Source organism: Cavia porcellus, unplaced genomic scaffold, assembly GCF_034190915.1.
Source record: "Cavia porcellus strain 051 isolate PalLab524CR breed Dunkin Hartley unplaced genomic scaffold, mCavPor4.1 scaffold_2, whole genome shotgun sequence".
Classification (NCBI taxonomy): Eukaryota; Metazoa; Chordata; class Mammalia; order Rodentia; family Caviidae; genus Cavia; species Cavia porcellus.
In genome coordinates, this window is record NW_026947485.1 from 10,743,793 (window position 1) to 10,765,065 (window position 21,273).

The following is a 21,273-nucleotide window of genomic DNA, read 5'->3' on the forward strand; positions in this document are numbered from 1 at the left end:
GTTCATTAAAACTTGTGCATTTACCCATAAGAAAGGCTGGAATGCTTGTGAAGGGAGCCCCAATTCTCCTTTCAGGAATCCTGATCCCCCACCATTAGCAAGGATACTCTACAGGAGAATGGCTGATACGCATCAGAAGGTTCCGAGGTAGGCTCCCACTTAGTGCAGGAAACTTCTGCCTTCCAGTCTCCCCCGCCCCGTGCCCCCCAGTTGGATTTATACTTTGAAAGAAGTTAACACGAAGCAGTAGTCACCTGGGCGTGCTCAATTTTTGACAAGCCTTAGTCACTCTGTACCCAGCAGAACAATTCACATTATATTCCAAATCCTGTAGAAGATTCTGCCACACATGCTAACACTAAAATGCCAGTAGCTCCACTTACCTTCTTTATTAAGCCTCATAACCTCCCTGCTTTTTCCACCCTCTTTTCCAGCCTCTTCTAAATCTACATCTGCAGATGAAAAAGAAAAGGAAAAGAGAAAATGAGGAAAAAATAAAAAAAGAGGGGGTGGGGGAGAAAAAAAAAGCCAAAGTCAAAGGGGGAGGGAGAGTGTTTATTTGCAAATAGATCGATATAAATCCTGTCTATGAAAATTTTGCAAAAATTGAGAATGCAGCCTTTTCCTCCCAAGTCTGGGTTCCCATCCACCTGGCCCAGATAGGTACCAAAAAAAACTATGCAAGCAGCAACAGAGTAGCCTTTTAAACAGATACCACGGTGGGGCTGCGAAAGCCCACCCCGCGGGCTGCCACGGGGAGCCGGGCACGGACACGCAGACAGACAGACAGACGGCCAGCCCTGGCAGCCGGGCCTCCCTGGGCACTGGTGATCTGTCTCCGTGTGTATTTATTTGGGGAGAGAGGGAAAGCATGGAGGACACGGGGGCCACTCTTCTCTCTCGCACACACACTTTTTCCCAGTGGCTCTAGGTGAATGGAAAGGTTACAGGATAATAAAAGGAGGAGGAGGCGGTGGGGTTCTTACTGTCGGAGCAGTGTAATTTGGCGGCGTCGATCCAGGAGGACCAGGGTTTGCCCAGAAACGCCTCCGGACTGGGCACTTTGCGATCCAGTGTCGCCATTGCTCTTCCTTCTTGTTGCTTTTTCCCTGTTCCTTCGGCAGCAGCAGCCGAGAGACACGGGATTCGAGAACGCTCCGACGTCATCTTCGGAACGTTCCGACATTGAGTGCTCCGAGCGGGGGAGGAGGCGGGGGGAGGGGCCGCGCTCGGCGCCCTGCCCGCCCCCCCACGCCGCCCGGCCCTGCCCTGCGCGCCGCAGCCGCCAGGGGCAGCAGAGAGGCGCCCGGCGCGCGCCCCGCAGCCCACCCGCGCCGCGGCCGGAGGAGGGGCGCTGTCCCGGCGCGCAAGGGAGCCGCGCGAGGACCCCAAGTTGCGGGCGCGGCGCGTCCTGGCGGCCCTGCGTCTCCGCCGCCAGGCGAGGCGCCCCCAGGGCTCCCGGAGGCCCGGCGGGGAGCGGCGAGTCAGGTTGCACCCGCACCCCGAGCCCGCGAGGGGGCCCCGGGGGACCTCGCTCCCGGCCTCGCCAGGCTCGGCTGGACCCCGGGCCGGGGACCGCGGACGCCTCGGAGCGGAAGCCCCGGCAGGTGGAGGAGCTGCGGGGGAGCTGTCCTTGCGCGCGGGCTTCGGCTGAGCGGAACTCGAAACTCGGGGGCCCAGCGCCCCGCTCCCGCGCCCGCGCCCGGCTGGCAGGGGCCCGGCTTCTCGGGTCCTGCGAGGTCGCCGCAGGGCGAGTGGCCCGGCTGGCGCTAGCTTCGGCTCCCGGGAGAACTTGCTTGAGGCTGTGCAGCTAGAGAGCGCTCGCTGGCTTCCTCCGGAGTTCGGACGTTCGGTGCTTTAATCGAGATTTTCCTCCTGGGGTGAGTAACAAAGACCCTAAAAGGTCCTGTGTTAACTTTTTAAAAGACAGATTTTTTTGTTTACTTGTTTTCTAGGAATTAACTGAAGTAAACGAGCACCCCTGCTCTCGGTATTTTTCCTATTTCTCCAGCGCCCATTAGTTCTCACTTTCGCAGTTTCCCAAATGCGCATTTGCCCCACAGCCAGAGCGCTGAAGTCGCCTGATGCAGACAGAGTTCTGCCCCGGCCCTGCTGTCTAATGCCCTGGCGCCTGGCACCCTGCACTGCACAGCCAGTGCGGGGACGGATGGGCGATGAAGCCGGGAACGCAGACCTGGCTGCAGCTGTGATGTGCGTGTGTGTGCGGGGGGGGGGGGGGGGCTCGATCCTGTCACACGTAGTTAAATCTCATCTGCCTTGGCGTTTTGAAGGTTCCTGCCCCGCGAGGGTACCACTGGGTGGAGCGGTCCCGTTTTAGGATGGGGGGGGGATGAATAATTATTGCGCAGTGACCTCTTCAGATATGCTGGCCACTGGGCGCTACACAGTTCCTTCCTTCAGCCCATCCGTTCAACTTTCCCACCAACATTGCCCGTCAAGAGCCAGCCTCCCAGAGGGAGGGCCAGTGAGTCATTCCTGGGAGAGGGGAGGAGTGGAACTCATCAGCTCCTTAAAGGAAATGGGACACCTGCCCAGGGACTGGCCGGTGACCAAGCATCCCGGTAAGTGGTGCCGCCTCCCACGTGGTGCCTGTCCACAGGAGAAGCCGGATGTAGTTAGGAGTGATCAGAAGATGGGATCCACTCTGCATCGTGGAAACTGGCAAGAGTTTATAGTGGTAAGGTATGGACTGGCCTTGCCAAAGGAGGGGAAGGATGAATAAAATCTCTGCTGGTTCCCTGGGATGTTGGTGATGGTGATTTTGGGTAGCCAGGTCAGGGTCAGGTTACTCACTGACTGCCAGGTTAAAAAGACTGGATTTTGTTTGGTTATAGGGAACCATGAAGGACTTTTGGCATTGTAAAGGTGAAAGTATGAATTAGAAACGTGTTCTGGCGAGGGTGTCCGGGATTTACTGGAGTATGGAGGCGGGTTAGGAAAGGACTCAGAGTATGGAGGAGGGCTAGCCAGGTGTGGTGGTGTACAACTGTAATCCCAGCACTCGAGAGGCTGAGGCAGGAAGATTGCAGCTACATACTGAGTTTAAGGCCAGCCTGAACTACACATAGTGAGACCCTGTCTCAGAAAACCAGTTAGCAGTTTGGAGAGCGGGGACCTGAACCCTGGTGTGCAGGTGGGGGAAGGGAGCCAGCGTGATGCTCCTTGGAGAAGGTGCATATCAGAGGATGGGTTGTTTGGCTGCATTTTGGAGAGAGAGTCAGACAGACATGAGCAGTCACCAGAATATGGCCCTCCCCATTTTGCCCTCCTGTTTTCCCTGTATTTATGATCCACGTTGGTGCCTATTCCTGTCTTATTGCAGAGGCAGGGAAGGTATAGGCTGCCCCAAGGTGGCCCCCAGTGAGCCCTGTCTCCTGGTCTTCAGAAGTACAGGTGCAGTCTCTTCCCCTCTAGTGTGGGCTGGACCTGGTTACTTGCTTCTAACAAATAGACTACAGTAACCATAGCAGACGGCACTCTGCAGTTAGGTTACAAAAAGGCTGTGGCTTCCTCTCTCGCTCATGCTGGCACACTCTTGGCTTGCTCTCAGGAGGGCCTGCTGCCACATTGAGAGCTGCCCTAGGAGAGGTCTATGTGGCAGGGACCCTCTGCTCCAGTGGCCATGTGAGGGAGGCCTCTGTCCTTCAGGCAGGACCTGAGGGTCTTGGTCCAACAGGCCGTGGGAGCTGATCCTGCCTGTGGCCATTTGAGCAAGGCCACTTTCTGGGAAGCAGTGACTCAAGCTGCTGCCAGTGCTTACTCTCTCCTGACAGCCAGTGCAAATCTCTCTAAATAAACACAAATAAAATTATTTTAAAAATCACGGATGACTTATCGCCAGAAGTTAGGGTGCTCCCGTCTCGGAGAAACAAGACAGTTCCTTATTTTAGGATTAGCTTACTTCCGCAGCAGAGTCTCTCAGTGGAGGCTATTATTTAGGACCCAGGGGATGGTGTGATAGTGTCACTCTTTTCTAGCTGGCAATTTGACTGTGTAATATAGTAAAGTATGGGCTGAGGCTTAGTGAGACCCTGTCTCAAAATTAAAAAAAAGGACTACAGATATATAACTCAATATGAAGGTCCTGGGTTCAAGTCCCAGTTCTACACACACACACACAAGTCTGGGCTGAAATCTTTTTTTTTTTTTTTTTGTCTTTTTCATTTTTACTGGTACCGGGGATCGAATTCACGACTGCCTGCTTGGCAAGGCAGGCGCTTATGCCGCTGAGCTAAATCCCCAGCCCCACAGTGACTTTGATGTAGTATTTCCACGAAAGACTTTGGATACATTGCAATGTTTAATTGATGATCAGAACACATACATTATTACAGTTTAAGTGCTGTCCATATGATTGTAGTTTCTAATCCACATTCCCCAGTTTTTCTGACTATAGAAAGTGTGGCAAATTTGTGATGCCGTAATCCACTTTATTGTAGGATCACGTGGCTGTCAATTAATTTTCCCAGCCAGAAGCTAGAGAATAAAGAAAACATTGCTTATCAAACCACTGGACTTTTACATTTGACTTTGGATGGAAATTGAGGTCAGTTGGCAGCAGCACTCAGGTCAAAGTAGTACCTATATATTATTACATACCCATTTATGCTAATATCAGCTATATGTATGGCATATTTATTGCAGATCTAAATTCCTTTTGGTTGTAAATGATTGCAAGTACTGTTAGATGAAATAAAAATCTTATGCATTCTTAACAAGAATAAAGTGACCTACAAAACAATAATTGACAGCATGTTAGTGTAATGTTTGTATGATAAACTATCTGGCAGAAGCATAGCAGCCTCTTCTTCGTGATTAATGTTTAGGAAGAGAAAGAAGATATAAACATTTTATTATTATATCATCTTTAAGAAATGACAGAGTGGTGGGCTTCATTAAAAAGGAGTGTCTACCATAGACCAAATAAAGAAATCCCTTCCATGGAAATGACAGTGGAAAATACGTTTAATCCGAGTAACACCAGGTTCAGGAGCAATGTGTGTCTAACATGTGTCCAGTGTTTACCTGGTCTTACTCATGTGCCATTTCTGCACAGTACCAAAGAGAGGAGGGGGGTGGGTATTAGCTCTCTCACTTGAGGGTATTAGATGCCTGCTGGGGTTGCAGAAATCTGGGGCTGTCACTGGGAGTTACCTTCAGGCAGCAAGGAGAAAATGACATATTCGGTTAGGATGAGGTATCCTTGGAATTGTTTGATGTTCTTTGCCTTAATTGAATCCATCTATTCCATCTGCTACTCGGTCTCTGAATTTGCTTCCTTGGCCCACTCTCTCTGAGCATTGTAATGGCGGGGGGGCATTTGTTATGTACAGTGTTACTTTTTCTAAAAGCTCTTAGCATCTGGAGGCCAAGTGTGCCCTCTAATTCGCTGTCACACAGCTTTGCCTGTCTCTTTTCTGCCTCCCTGTGCTGATGGACAGGGTGGGGACAAGAGACCCCTGTAGCACCTGGAGTAAGAAAGAACAGAGAAAGAATTCCAGGCTTTTGCTTCTCAGTTTCCCTAAGGCCCCAGCCATGTGCAGGTCTGGATAAGCTTAGACTCCATCAGTAAATAGAACCTCAAGGTTGTCATGTGAGATTTGCATTCCATCTGGGACAGAGAATCCTCAGTGGGAGGATGTGATCTGCCTTAACCTCCCCCAGAAGAGTCTTTTGTGCTATGGGTCCCTCGGGCCTCACTGGAGCTACTTGCTCCTCTGCTTCCTGATGTAGTAGACCAGCTCCAGCCTGACCACGAGGGTAGAGGGGATAAGTAATGGCCTCTCTCCAGCGTTGTAGAAGATCAGAAATGTTAAGTCACCATTGCCCTGCGGTCATTTTCTTAATCCTTGTTAACCTCAGTTTCTGCATCTGTTAAATGGGTACTTTTCTCTTGGGATTATTGTGAGGATTGAGCCATAGGCATAAAGCCTGCAACATAGTAGAGAACTGTAAATGTTCACCGAGGTTATTTCATTTATTACACTGTATTAGGAGAAGACCTCTGCCTAAAACTTCTGGTCACAACTTTATCCTGACATGTCAGCATGTCAGGGTAAATATCTTCTTGTTCAGGAAAGACTTTATTGTTAAGCAAAGCAACTACAAAGAGTAGTCTGGTTGAGAACAAAGCTGCTTTTGTGTGACAGTGTCAAGTTATCGTAATAGTAAGCAGAATGAGGTCTCTACAAGGTATTTCTGTCATAAGAATTCTTACTTCTTTTTTTCTTGTAACAGAAGCTTACATTGAATTCTAAAACTCATATATGGACCAATTTTCTTAAGATAGTGAAGTATAAAGCTAGTCATTTGATTGTTACCTGCGTACCTAAATAACCTCCTGACTCCAGATCTGAAAGCATTTTTGCATACTATTTTCTATACATCTACTTCCCTTAAATATCTACTGTTGCACATGTAGATGCTGCTACCATGTATGCATATGTGTTTAAAATGTGAATTACTTCATTTTGTGGACATTTTTCAGCAACTTTCTTCTTTTGTACATATACTATTACATATGTTATGATTCGTATCTAGATCCCCCCAAGCCTCACACACTCATAGGTGGGACTTTTGAAAGGGAGTTGGATTATGGGAGGTTTATAGCTGATTTGCTGTTAGGAGGTGGGATCTGGGTGACAGAAGCTGGTCACTAGAGGTGTGACCTAGAAGGATCTGTCTCTCTTCTGTGTCTCCCCCCTTTGTCTCTGTGCTTCATGGTTGCCATGAAGTGAACAGCTTTCACTCTGCAGTGCCTCACTGCCATGCTGTCCTGCCTTGGAGCCAACCATGCAAGGACTGAAAATTCTAAAACGTGAGCCAACATAAACCTCTCCTCTTTTAAATTGTGCCAGGTATTTTATCCTAGCAATGAAGAATGTGACTAATGCAGATTTTTGGTACCAACCATCAGGTTGTTGCTGTGAATATACTGGCCATGCAGTTCAGAAACTTTTGGAATGGGTTTGCAGACGGAGTTTGGAAAGATTTGGAAATGCCATTTGAGAAGAAGCCCTAGAATGTTGTAAGTTGAACTTAATGGAACGTTATGATCTGAGCTCAGAAGACCAGAATGCTATTAGAAATGCAAATGGTGAAGGCTCAGGAAATTTCAGTTGGCAGTTGGACACCAGGCCAAGTGTGGTATGCTCTGGCAGAAAATTTGTCTATAGTTTACTTATAATCTGAGACTTTATGGGAGACTGAGATTAAAGGTGGTGAACCAATTAATCTGGTGGAGGAAATTTCAAGGCAGCCCAAGTTCAAATTGTAGTATGGATACTGCTTGCTGCTTTTAGGTAGGTTTACACTGAAAATCAGGAGCAAAAATCTCATTTTGAAAATTTTCAGTTTCCCTAGAAAGGAAGAGCCTGTAAAGTTAGAGCAAAAGACAGCTTGATTGCTGAAAAGATTAGCACTAAAAAGAAGCCCAGTACTTTCAGTCAGAACAGGAAAAGTGGCTTGCAGATATTTTAGGAATCAGCAAGGTCTCTCCTTTCACAGACTCAAGGGTACAAGTCCATAAGACTTTGCTTTGAGAAGAGGGCCCTAGAGCATCATACCTGAGAAGGATCACCTAGGAATTGGTCCCCTGAGATTTGTTTTACAGTGCTCAGCCATCTAGGCACGCAGAAGCCTCAGTAGCCATGGTTCAAGGGGCCCTGGCCACTCTTGAGATGGTAGTAGGCATCCTCTCTTGGCATCATCTCTGTGGGTCTGGTTTTATAGGCATGCAAAATGCAAGTGTTGTGGGGTCAGGGAGGTTTCTACCTGTGTTTCAAAAGAAGGGCTAAGGGGCCGGCCAGTGTGTCCCTGAGCGGTCAGGGAAGATAGGACAGTGAAGCTGAAGTACTGTGGAGGCTCCAAAAAATTGGGAGAAACCAAGAATGTGGAACATTTGAGGAAAGGCATAAGGAGTAAGCAAACCCAGCCAGAGAGAGAAGCTGTGAGCGCTGTAACCAGTGGCAGTGCCTTAGGGGTGGGCCGTCCGAGTCTTCCGGAGTTCAGATCTTGCCACAGGTGCTAGACAGGAAGCTATGGGATTTAGTGTTTGTCTGGCTGTGTTTCAATCTTGCTCTGGTTCCCTTGGTTTCTGTCCCTCTACCCTCCCTTTTAGACTGGGAATGTTTGCCCCGTGCCATTATATGTCAGCAGTGTTTAACTTCTTTTTGATTTTTTTTTTTGTCTTTTTCGTTTTTATCGGTACCAGGGATCGAACTCACGACTGCCTGCTTTCAAAGCAGGCGCTTATGCTGCTGAGCTAAATCCCCAGCCCCTCTTTTTGATTTTTAAAAGGACTTATAGCTAAGAGTTTGCCTGGAGTCACAGAGGAGACTTTGGACTTGGACTTTTCAGCAGTGATGAAAAGTTAAAATTCTGGGGACTCTCAGAGATGGATGAAATACACTGTGCGTAAAGAATGGTACATGAGCATTGTAGGGGCCAGGGAAGAATGTATGGATTATATCTGGATTTCCTCCCAAAGCCCCTGCACTCATAGGCAGTACTTCTGAAAAGTGGTTGGAGTGTGAGGGTGTCATTGCTGACTTGCTGTTCGTGGAGGTCTAGGTGACAGAGGCGGGTCCCTAGGCCTGGAAGGGTGAGTCTCCCTTTCCTGTTCTTGGCTGCTATGAAGTGAGCAGCTGTCCCCTGCTGGGCCTCTCTACCATGCCAATTCTTTTTTGGTACCATCTGGCCATTAAAACGAGCCTACATAAACCTCTCCCCCTTTAAATTGTGGGTACCAGGTACAGTAGCACCTTAGTTCCCAAACTCAGTTCTTTTCAAGATTCTAGTTGCAAACCAAGTCAAATTTCCCCATAAGGTCAACATTAAACCTAACCACTGAATTTGATTTGGTTTTTGACCAACTTGGTTTGTGACCAGAATCATGGAAAGTACCAAGTTCGTGAGCTGAGGTACTATACCCCAGTGATGAGGAAAATAACTAAGATAATGTACATGTGGAATACTTCATTCTTTTTAACAGCTATATAGTATGCCATAAAATCACTCAGAGCCTCTTTATTACCTTATTGATAGACATTTAGGTTTTTGGTTTTACAAAAATTGGGGCAGTCAACATCTTTATTTTTATATATGCTTCCTGGGCACAAGAGGGAGTGTTTCTACCCAGAGGTAGAATTGCTGGCTACGTGCATTTTCCATTTTAATAGTTCTGCCAAACTGTCTTCTGAAGCCACTGACTAATTTATACTGCCACTAGCAGTATAAGAACGTGCCAACATTTTCAAACATTTTAACTTTTGCCAATAATGTGAGTAAAAAAATGTTATTTAATTTCTATTTTCCTTGTTTTTTAGAATATTTTTGAGCATTTTTCTTATGTTCATTGTATTTTCTCTTGGCAAATTGCTGTTGGTATCTATTGGTGATTTTTTATTTTTAGACCTTTGTATTGGTTTGTAGGAATTCCTGATACATTCAAGGACTAGCTCCTTTGTTTGGTTGAAAGTAATGTAATTTTCCAGCTTGTTGCTTTTCATATTTTAATCTTATTTATGGCATCTTTTCCATACCTGTTTTCCCCACTGTGCTGGAGTTGGATGGATCAGACTTTTCTTTGAGGTCTTTTGCTTTGTGTTTTGCTTAAGACGTCTCCTCTTCAGGGTCACAAAATGCATTTTGTATTTTTCTTTATTGCTGTACAGATTTTTGTTTTATGTGTACATCTCCAGCGTTTGTTGTTGTTAATGACATGAGCTAAAAAAAAAACCAGTTTTTGATCAGTTTCCAGTGGCCTAGGTGCACATGAGCTGAATAACTCTCCTCCTGTGGGAGTCTTCCTCACCTTCCTGATACAAACGTGGATCTTTTTTGTCCACTTCCTGGAAGTGAAGCCAGGTCAGGCAAATATTGAAGGAAGCCACGACGAACAACCTCCTCAGGAATAAAAACCACTCTGAAAGACAGAATTTTCTAAATCCACAATGGAATAGGAAAGACTATTTCCTAATAGCAAAGCCTATTTTAAAACAAGAGTAAATTGAAACAGTGTGGAATTGGCACAGGGGGAAAAAATTGGTTGTTCGCACTTCATTGGGGGCACTTCATTTTGGTTGTTGGCACTGAGCTTGGGCTGACATGCGCGTCAGGCAGCGGGAGGTTCTCGCAGCCAGGTGGGTGATCGGCCAAGCCAAGTGTGGGGGTCATGATCCGTGCCGAGCAGCGGTTGATGCAGGGTGGAGGGTGGATGCTGGAGAGCTCCACAGGGACTCCTCTGACATCGGGAGAAGGGACCTCTGTAGACAGGGTGGCCAGCTCCCTTTCACAGGCGGGACACTGCCCCCCCCCCCAGCACCATCCTGTGCTGGCTCTGCCCTGAAGCCTTCCTGCGAGGACGTGTGGACCAAGGCTTCTGCAGTTGCTTCTCTTGAGGAGGCCTTTATGTTTCCATGTATGCAAATACGGTGGCATTCAGTGAGTTAGGCTGGTAGTAAAAATGGTCTCACACAATGCCCAGTAACCACCCCTGTTGGGGTGGAGGTGGAGTATATAAAGGAATTGCAACCCCGTTTTACAATCCAAGTGAGAGAGACTGGCAGACAGACCTCGCGGGGTGTGTGCAGTGCCCCCCGGTTTCCAGTGAGAAGCTGCCTGTCCCCTGTGGGGAGCGATGTGTGTGCAGTGAAAGAAGAGGGGACAGGCTAGGCTGTGACCCGCGGCAGACAGTGTACATGCCAAGGACCACAGGAGGCTGAGCAGGACAGGCCGCCAGGGTGGTGGGCAGCTCAGGCCCAGAGCTGCAGGGAGAAACTTCATCTGGGCCCTGCCGGCCGGGAGGGTGTAAATAGCTGGTGTCAGAGTGACCGAGAGCTAATGGCGGGTGACAGCGGCCAGCTCAAGTAAAGGCCTGGGTCACGGAGATGACAGCTCCTGACCCGAATCCCTGAGTGGAGCGCATATACCTCACGAGGTCTGGAAAAGAGCAAGTTGCCCAGCTTCGCCAAGGTTAGGGTTATAGTGCAGTGTGTTCTTCTTTGAGAATATATATATATATATATATATATATATATATATATATGTATATATATATATTTTTTAAATTAAGAATGAATTTCTAAAATGAGGTCTCTGTGGCTCCAAATGAACTACTTAGGTGAGAAAGATGAACTTTTAAAGATTCCTTAGCCTGCTGGGTGACATGCTTGAAAAAGGCAAAAGAGTCGTACAGTCCCAAGGGAAACCAGAGCATGGTTGGCGTGTTTCAAAACCACACCCAGTTGTGCTGATCGGGGGAGAGTCTCGGGGTTTGTGGTTTGCACTCCAACACAGGGTCGTCTCCAGAGGCCGGAGCAAAGCCCCATTGTAATTGGGCTGACAGCGCGCCTGGGAGACCCGGAGGTCCCCATGATGCAGGTGGGTCCCCCCAGCATGGCCGTGAGTCGCTTCATCTTGGAGACTCAGAGGTGCCGGGCGTGGATGACAAAGGCTTGGGCTGCCCTGATTCCAGGGCTACACATGGGACCTGTCGGCTTCTTCTGTGGATTCTCAGGGGCCAGAGGGACACTCCAGGCTTAAGGGATTTTGCCTACGCAGGCATTCTGTCTTTCTGGAATGGTCCTATTTTTTCCTTACATATACAAAGCAATCATTGACAAAAAAAATTGGAAGGAAAAATAGAATCAATAAGTTACCATAAACCTAGAAATAGATGTTCACACTTTGATTTATGTGCATATGTATTAATATATTACTATCCTCACCTTGTCTGTTTGTCTGTTTATCTATCAGTCATATATTTACACACTTTATGTCCTCATTCTCCAAACCCGGTAGGTCATTTCAATTTTTAAATGTATTCTTAGCAATGATGTAACGTGTATTCTGTGTTGCTAAATCTTTTTGTACATTGATGATTTTTGGAAACATACTTTTTTTCTGTATACAAACTGCCAAATCAAAAGGAATATACATTTTAAAAAATTTGTTTTCGAGATGGAGCCTGTGTATAAAGCCCAGAGTGGTCTTGAACTCACCATGTAGCCCAGTCTGGCCTCAAACTCACAGCAGTCTTCTAGCCTCAGCCTCCCAAGTGCTGGGATCCCAGGTGTGCACCACCATGCTTGGTTTAAGATTTGCAAACCTCATTGGGATGTGTAAGAATTTCCATTTCCCCTTCACCCCATCTGTGGTGTCTCGACCATTCTTTCCCATCTTTCATTCTGAGGAAAGATTTCATTTCCTGGTTATTTTCAGTCACATCTTTGATTAACGATGATTTTTTTTTAGGTTTCTTCTTTGTAAATGCCCTTGTTTCTATTACAGTGTTTATCTTTCTCATATTAAATAAAATAACTCTGAAAGTTGCAAGATATTTTTTCTATTTGTTATTTGTCTTCTATTTATATGCCACGGGAATCTGTGGATTCAGAAGCCGTTATTTTCCTGTAATTATATCAATCAGTCTGTTCCTTTATAGAGTTAGGTACTTTATTTAAAGGGCCAGGTTTTCAACAGAATTAAGCTGTGAAATGTTTGCAGTGTCTTTGCATGTCCCCGCATTTGAGCCCCTTGTTCTGAGCATTGCGGTTTGGCATCAGAGAGAGAGAAGTGGTATCATTTTTCCTTTTTAATCTCTCTGAAGCACTTCTTCACCTTCCAGATTCCAGACAGGTCACTGCAAACGAGGATCAGTGCTGTGCATTCTGTCCCAGGACCACAAAGCACAGGCTCCTTCTTCATTCCGGAGGGCTGCAGAGGGAGTTGGAAGGGCCTGTTTGTTTAGATGTTTTGCAGGGTGAATCACATTTGTGCCATTGATACGCGATCATTGCACTGATGTGTTCACAAAAAACTGGCATCAACCCAAGATGCTAATACTTAGCTAAAAAAATGCCACAGCCTGTTGCAGCTGCCCAGTGACAGCAGATTTCCGTGGAGTGGCACTGCCTGAAGGGGACCATGCCCAGCAAGCTACCTCCAGGGCCAGCTGCAAAGAGCCATTGCAGGCAACCTTGGGCCTGGGCTGTGGCCCTGGTGGGCTGAGCTGAACCGCCTGTGAGCTTTCAAGACTTGTCTTTGTCTGTTAGCTCTGTCCTTGGGCTCTGCTGTGCCGGCTTAGTCCTCTTTGTTTACACCAGGGCAGAGGAAGAAGAGAAGAGAAACCACTTCACTTACACATTTCAAGATGGTCCCTTGGTTGTCACTAGCAGCTGTCCCCCTTCTGTCAGAGTCTTTGTCATGGGGGGAGGACGGAGGCCTAGAGACTGGAGAGCTGAGTGGGTGAGTGCCATACCTGTGCCAGATACCCCGAGAGCTGACCCTAAGTGTCAGGTGGCCACCACTAATCACAAGCTGCCCAGTGCCCAACCTTCTGGCTCCTCGGGGGTCTCCCTGGGCAGGCTGGCTAGCTCAGAGGAATTAGGGGTCCATTCTTTCTCTTTTTGAGCTCTGAGGTTGAGAGTGGTAGGAGAGAACACCTCCGTTTACTCACTCAAGAAGTGTTTGCCCGGCTCTCCTCTTTGCCTGCCCTGGCAGGAGTGGGAAAGGGGCGTCTGGGATGTGTTATGTCTTGATTTTGCAAGGGCATCTCACAGAGCCACTAATGACATCTGTGGGAGGCTGATGGTGGCCCTAAAGACATCTGGTCCTAATCTCCGAAACCCATGAATGTTACATTACACGGTGAAGACTTTGCAAAGGCGATTAGGTTAAGGGTCTTGAGGTGGAGAGATTATCCTGGATTATCCGAGGGGGTCCTGAATGTCATTGTATATACTCGGAAATACGAAGGAGGCCAGGGGAGGTTTTGTGGGACACACGGGGGAGAAGATGTAAAGATGGAGCACAGAAGGGCGGGAAGGTACTGAAGCTGGGAAGGGTGCCACCACCGGCCACAGTGCAGCGTCGTCATGAAGCTGAACAAGCCAGGCGCTGCTGGGGATGTGGCCTTGATTCTGCCCCGGGGAAGTGGATGCCAGACTTCTAGCGTCCAGAACCATCAGAGAAAACATTTGTGATGCTCTAAACAAAGTCACAGTCACCTGATACAGTAGCCCCAGGGCCGTAGTTGCAGGTACAATGCCTGGGTCTAGGACACAGCACCAGGTAAGTTAGAGTCACAGCTATCTGACCAACATGCACTTGGGAAATGTCTATTGAGTGACAGCGATGCTCCGGCACAGGAGCTATGTGTGAGAGGCAGACAGTGTTCCTACTAATGCTGTAGTGGGAGGCTGCAGGTAAGTAAAAGTACAAAGAAGTGATTTTAGTTACAGGTAAGTGTTTTCAGGAGAATTAAATTAGGCAATGTGGAGTTGGTGGGAGCAGAAAAACCTTTGTGCTACTATATTGTGAGAGCTGAATCCTAAACACCAAGAAGGAGTTACCATCTAGAGAAAGCTTTCCAAGGGGAGGGAGTTGCTGGTGCAAAGGCCCAGGGGTGGGAATGAATGTGTTGGAGAAACAATCAGAAGGGCCAGTGTGATGGGCCATTTTGATTGTTTACCTGATTGAATTGAGAAAGTGCAGCCTGGGTGTGTCTGTCAGGGGATCCAGACACGTTTGGCATAGAGCAAACTGAGCAGCGAGACCCACCCTGAATGTGGGTGATGCCATCTTAACAGACTTCGGGGGCCAGGTGGAACCGAAGGGGAAGGCAGAGGCCGCCAGCCCAGGCTTGTGCTCTCACTCCCTCTCTCTGTCCCCCACTTGCCTTCCTCCTGGCTGCTTCCTGGCTGCCACGTGGTGAACAGCTTTCCTCCACCAGACCCTTCCACCATGCTGCTCCTGCTTCACCACAGGCCTAAAATCAGTGGGACTGGATGAATGGGGACCGGTGACCATAAGCCAAAATAAACCTTCCTTCAAGTTGTTCACCTCAGGTATTTTGTCACAGCAACAGAAAGCTGACCAACACAACCAGATTTCTCTAAATCCATGTAGAAAGCAAGGCTCCATGGAAGGCTTAGGAGTCTATTTGAGGCCCTCTCCTGTAACTACATTGGACATAAATAAAAAATCCTATTTATCAAGTGTTGCAGGTAACAAAAGCTTCTGGTAAGAGTTACATAATATTTGGTCAGAGTCAGGGGTTAGGTTTTAAAATACCTCAATAGATTTGCACAAAACCCCCCAAATAAAATTAAACTGGGACAGAAATGTGACTTCAGGTTCAACAAAACAATTTGCCTAAGTAAGAAAGGGGACCTACCTTGAATGCAATACTTGGGCAAACTCAGAGCTCAACAGGGGTGAGGCTCAAAAAGGATGAAACACTTTTACAAATATTCTGACATTTGGGGTGCACTTCAAGGCTGGGGAGAGGTCGCCAGGGGTCTGGCCCTGGAGTTCTGAGTGAACACTGCCTTGTCTGCAGTCACAGGAGCAGTTCATTCATTCGCCTGCCCATGCGTTAGTAAATGCTTAATGAGGGCCTGGTCGCTGGCTGGGCTTGGGGAGACATCGGTGAGGAGTAGAAACACTTGCTGACCTCATGAGCATCTTCCAGATGGACACAGCAGACTGCACGGGCAATTATTGTCTTTTTTTTTTTTTACTGTATTAGATTTTTTTTTCAGATGAAAGAATGATGTTAACGGTAATAATATAGCAAAATCAAACATTATGAGAATATACAACACAGGAAAGAAAACGGAAAAAAATGCCCCAGCAACCCATCAACCTTCTCAGAGACAGACACTGCCAGGAGGTGGAAGCACATTCTCCAGCTGTCAAAACTATGTATGTATGTGCTTTAAAAGCATAAAAGTGGTGCAGTAGGGAAAAAGAAGGTATTTCGTGTGCAGGTACAAATTCCCTTTGATAAATGTGATCGCTATGTGTACCTAAAATGTACCAATGAACAGTTAATTTTTTTAAAAAGCACAAAAATGGACTCATATTCCTCTGAGTTTGCTTTTTTTAGTCTGATGTATCTTGACTATCCTACATGAACACAAAGAAAACTACTTCATTTCTTTTAGTAGCTGAATAATATTCCATTCCAGTTTTCAGTTATAAACTGTGCTGCAAAAAGATTATTCTACATGTATTTTTAACATAGTTTGTGGGTGTGTAAAGGATCAAGTCATCACAGTAGAAAAGGTGTGTCAGCTGGGTGTGGTGGCACATACCTGTAATCCCAGCCCTCAGGAGGCTGAGGCAGGAGGGTCACCATGAGTGCAAGACCAGTGCGGCTTCACAGTGAGTTCAAGACCAGCCTGGACCATACCACAAGATCCTGTCTAAAAACATTAATTTAGAAAAAGGTGTGTTAAAGAGTATGAATCAGTAAGTTAAATCATAGACACTACTATATCTCTTCCCATTCCAGTTGGACTTGTAGAACGTAGAAGAGACAGTGTGTTTCCTTGCAGCCTCAGCAGCACGAGGCGTTATCAATAATTTTAATCTTTGCCTGTCTGATAGGCAGCAGACCATAGTATCTGGCTGTTGCTTAAATGAACCATTTTGGACCTACCGTGGAGATAACGATTAAGCAGGGGCGGGCAGGGAATTTCTGAGACCTCGTTAATGAGGCTAGAGCTGCTGAGCTCTGAAGTTGCCGTGCAGGTGTGGACAGGGTCACCAGGCTTTCGGGAAGTGCCCAGGGCGAGTGCCTGGTCCAGGGGAGAGAGAGCCCTGCCTTTCCATAGGCCTGGCAAGCACCCTGGAGCAGAGAGCAGGGGAGAAGGAAGAGGGAGGAAGGGACCACACCTTAGAGGGCTGTGGCTCATCTTAGGGATTTGGGCTTTTATTCTCAGAGGGGAGAAGCCAGGACATCTCACACCATCTCGTGTTGTCAGCTCTGCACTTTGCAGAGACTCCTCTGGTTGCTGTGCAGGGAATGGACAGTCGGCAGGAGAGAAGGGCAGACGGGGCACGTGGTCGCTAATTCAGGAGTCCAGGGGAGGGTAGTGGTGGCTGGGACTAGGTGGACAGAAGTTATTTAGGCCACAGATGGAGAGGAGTGGGCGTGGGTGAGGAGAGGGGCCAACTGGACGACAGATGGAACGGGCGCTGTCATGGGGATGGGGGCATGTCAAAGGGCAGGTTAAGGTTTTCCAGGAAGGTGGAGCCGCAGAGGACAGCCCCTCTCAGGGAAGCCACCGAGCTGCTGTCCCTCCTGCCCATGGCCCACCCCAGGCTGTGCAGGGGACTCACCAGTGGGGCTGCAGTGGCAGGACTGGGAGAGCATCTGAACTGTGGCCGCGACGGGGTCTGCAATGAACGCCGGCCCGTGAAGGGACAGTGCCAGTTGAAGCTGATGTGACCCCTTCTGTGGCGTTTGCAGTGGAGCTCGAGTAATGACATTTGGTCCTAAAAAAGGCTGCAGCGGAGAGGCAGGACATGGAAGTCGGGAGGAGACCACGGCTATGAAGAAGGAAGAGGATGAGGGCGAGCCGCTGGCGTAGGAGCTGCAGGGCTGAAGGCCCTCAGGTCGCTGAAGCCGTGGCCAGGCCTGTCCCCGAGTAGCCAGCCTTTCAAGCTGAGCAGATCCAAGTTTGATTTCTGGGCTCTCTCACTGTCAGCTGGGTGACCTTGAACAAATCATTGAGCATTTCTAAGATAGTGCTTGTCGCAGACATCACATTTATAATTTTTTTCTGGAGTCAGTACAGGACTCAAAGAGATATGCACAAGAATGGAGAAAATATTTGCAACACAAAGCCAACCACTAGAGACCTGGTATCCAGAACTAAATGTTGAAACCAAAAAAAAAAAAAAAAAAAAAAAAAAAAAAAAAAATCTCTTATAAACCAGTTTTTTTAAAAAAAGGTGGCCATCCAATAGAAAAATAGGCACAAAATAAATTGAATCATTAGCAAAAGAAGATATTAATATGCTGAACAGAACAGAAGATACGGTCCACCCAATTCAAAAAGGAGCGTACATTGAGATTCTACAGGCAGCCATGTGGAGATGGGTGCCACAGCCAGAACACTCAGAAGCCAAGCGTTCCCCTGTGGTGCAGTGCAACCCAGGGTCCTCAGAAAACTCTGACAATGTGAATTGGTGGCCACGAAGTGGAGCCGCAGGATGTGTGTACTCCACTGGTGGGGTGGAGGTGAGCTTAACCACTTGGACAGTGTTTTGGCCTCTTCTTAAAACAGAAATCATGCACATTCCACAGCCTAGCGTTTCTACTCTTGAGTGTCCGTCTCTGGGAGGATTAAGAAATTGTATAGATACAAGGTTGAGCACAAGAAATAATATATAGCATATGATTTTATGTTGAAATTCAGAAACAGGCAAAATTAAACTATAGGTGGTACAGTTTCTGTTTTATGGTACGTCCTTCCCGCTGAGCAGGGAGGGGTCTGCCAGCTAGGGGTTGGTCTATTTCTTGACCTAGGAGGGGCATAGTTGTACAAGGTTTTGCTTTGTGATTGTTCATTATACTGTGCATTTGTTTCAAACCCCCTAATCCAAGAGTATTTCATTCTACACTTTAAACAGGTTTAAAAAGAAGATAGCTAACACTTGTAAAATGCTTGGCCAAGTGCCTGGCCCATATTAAGAGCTCAACAGATGGCAATTTTATTTACTGATATAACCCAGTTGTTCGAGCCGTCCGGTCTCCTAAGCAACCTTCCAGCTCCTGGACTGTGCTCTGTTGTCTCCATGAGGCTTGGCTTTGATGTTCAGATTCTGGGCTTCTGTGTTTTCTATAGTAGTCTCAAATAAACCCTGTTTTTATGGCAGCGCCTCTCAATTGAGCTGCGGCTTACTGCCTCAAACACTCCCCAAGTGTGCCACCAGAGGTTGGCAATGTGCAAAGCAGTTTTTTTTAGGCGTGTCTTTTGTTGTGAAGTTCCAGAAAGCTAGACAGGTAACCTGAGCACCATGCAGTTGGGGCAGAGCCAGACCCAGCCTGCTGCAAGAACAGAAGTCAGGGGTCAGGGGTGGAACCTAAGGCAAGCTGCTGCCACAGAGAAGGGACCTTCTGAGTTTGAGGGAAGTAAAGACACCCCCGCACAGTAGTGATATTGAAGGAACCAGATGAACCTGGGGCAACAGTGACTGCTACCTAAACCCTCATGTGTGCAGGCCACAGAATTCTCAGTGCCCACAGAGAGGTTGACAAGCACTCAGGTAAGGAAACCTGAGCATGTCTCTCTTCCTTGCAGCCTAGTGAAGGGATCGCCATTGTACAGTTACCAGGACGGTTGTTATATACAACAGCTACTAGTAACAGCTGGTTTGAGCAGTGCCCATTGGAAGCCAGGCAGAGGGCTGAGGTCGCCCTCCCCTTGGCCTGAGGAGGTAGGTGCTGTTGTCCCTGCTGTTGCAGAGGGTACAGCTGAAGCAGAGGGGCTCAGGAACTTTCTGGAGATCATAGCAGCAGGTAAGGGCTAGAGCCCAGCAGAGGCACTGTTCTTATTCTCCTTCCAGAGGAAGGGTGTAGTCCAGGGTTAAATGGAGCCAGGTTTTGCCAGCAATAAGTAAAAACATCCTAACAGGCCTATCCAACATGGAATGGGGAGTCCTGGAAAACAGCAAATGCTCTCTAAGCAGTTGGAATATTTGTCACGCATGTTTTAGAAGAGATTCCTGCACTGGCAGTGAGTTGGATTGAATGCCTTTCAAGGTCCTTCTAGAGAAGCCAGGATCGCAAGTTTAGTCTCAGTAGAGCTTCAGACGGGGAGCTGAAGTTTGCTATATGCTGTGTTTCTTTTAAAATGCAAACCTCCAACTGCAGGGCTGTTGGAGCACTGCTTTCATGTTAAGTTTCAAGAGCATCTTCGGAGCACCTGGCACAGTCAAATGACTTTCCCTTTGGGCTTTCAGTGAGACCTTTAGCTGACAGTAGTTGCATGGGGCTTTAGGCTGGTGACAGATACCTTTCTGAGCTTCAGAAGAAAAATGATTTGCATGAGACGCATTCCCCCACACTCGGTGCTTTCATTGCAGACCAGAGGCAGCGATCCCTGGCTCTTTCCAGCCTTGCCTCCCCTGAGTCCTGTGTGTATTGTGAAGGCCGCACGTGGGGCGTTGACTCTGGTGTTTGGTAGCATTTGGGCTGTTTCAGATCTGCCCTTTTTGCTGAAATGATATGCCTGGCTTTGTTTCCAGGGTTACAGATGCTTCCTTGGTCTATTTCTCTGATTGTGTCCAGCAGAAACATATGGCCTGGTTTGCAGAGCCTCTGAGACTGCAGACCCCCAGGATAAGGGAGGCACATGGCTGTTTCTGGTTGGAGTTGGCTTTGATTGAGCCTTTGCTGTGACCTGGCAAAACCGATTTAGTTGTGGTTGATTATTTGACCTGGGCATGGAAAAGAAACCCCAGTCTTTTTCTATGGGCAGAGCAAAATTACACATCATTTTTTACAGGTCTTTGACTAATAATTATTGTAACTAAATGTGTAGAAGCTTAGGAACTGCTGTAGGTACAGTTTGTCATTGCACATTTAACATTTAATATGTTAATTACATTGAGTTTATCGAACAGATACTATTTTTATTAGACATTACTTTTTAGAGCAATTTTAGGTTCCTAGCAACATTAAGCAGCAAGTGCAGAGTTTCCATTGCCTCTCCTCCCTCACACGTACCCGTCTCCCCTGCTACCAATATCCCTACTAAAGTGACACTTTGGTCACATCGTTACTTCCCAGGGTCTTAGTTTACAACAGGCTCACCCTTGCTGTTGTAGAGTCTGTGATTTGGACAAATGTATGATGACACATAGCCGGCATTGCAGTGTCATCCAGAGTAGTTTCTCTGCCCTAAATTCTCTTCTGTGTTGCACTTACCCCCTTCCCGCTGTCTCCGTGGTGTTACCTTTCCAGAGCGTGACCTAGTTGGAGTTATATGGGATGCAGCTTTTGCAGATGAGCCTTTCCTCTTAGTAATATCCATTTAAGGTTCTTTTGTGTCTTTCCGAGGCTTGACAGCACCTTTGTTTTCAGTGCTGAGTAATATCCCTTGTGTGGATATACCACAATGTTTTTGTTATTGGCTCTATTTTGATCCTGTCTCCTAGTTAAGGACATCTTGGTTGCTTCCAGAGTTTGGCAATTATGAATAAAGCTGCTATAAACATCCATGTGCAGATTTTTGTGTGGTCAGAACATTTCAACAATTTTGGGTGAATACCAAGGAGCATAATTATTGGATCATATGGTAAAACTGTATTTAGTTTCATCAGTACCTGCTGAACTGTCTTCCCAAGGGGCTGAACCATTTTGCATTCCCACCAGCAATGGACGAGAGCCCCTGTTCATCTGCACCTCCCCTGCCTTTGGTGTTGTCAGGGTTTTGGATCTTCACCAGCCTGATG

At 47.4% G+C, this 21,273-nt stretch overlaps 1 protein-coding gene and 1 long non-coding RNA gene across 10 annotated transcripts in view; one reads left to right on the forward strand and one right to left on the reverse strand.

The window, feature by feature from the left end:
• The window catches only part of Atxn7l1 (ataxin 7 like 1), a 222,050-nt gene extending 220,850 nt beyond the window's left edge, over positions 1–1,200 (reverse strand). For 3 of the 9 annotated variants that reach the window (XM_013152451.3, XM_063238043.1, XM_013152450.3), the window contains exons 1-2: positions 987–1,199; positions 384–452 (exon numbers count right to left, since the gene is read on the reverse strand). In XM_013152451.3, the coding sequence (XP_013007905.1) occupies positions 384–452; positions 987–1,167 (250 nt within the window). In that variant the 5' untranslated portion in view covers positions 1,168–1,199. Of the gene's footprint in view, positions 1–383; positions 453–986 lie in introns of all 9 variants that reach the window. The other 6 variants (XM_063238115.1, XM_003469799.5, XM_013152452.3 and 3 more) reach the window with 4 other exon arrangements.
• A 99-nt stretch (positions 1,201–1,299) lies between these two features.
• The window catches only part of LOC134473535 (uncharacterized), a 34,915-nt gene continuing 14,941 nt past the window's right edge, over positions 1,300–21,273 (forward strand). Inside the window, exon 1 of the long non-coding RNA XR_010043831.1 lies at positions 1,300–1,880. This is a non-coding gene — a long non-coding RNA (uncharacterized LOC134473535). The remainder of the gene's footprint in view (positions 1,881–21,273) is intronic.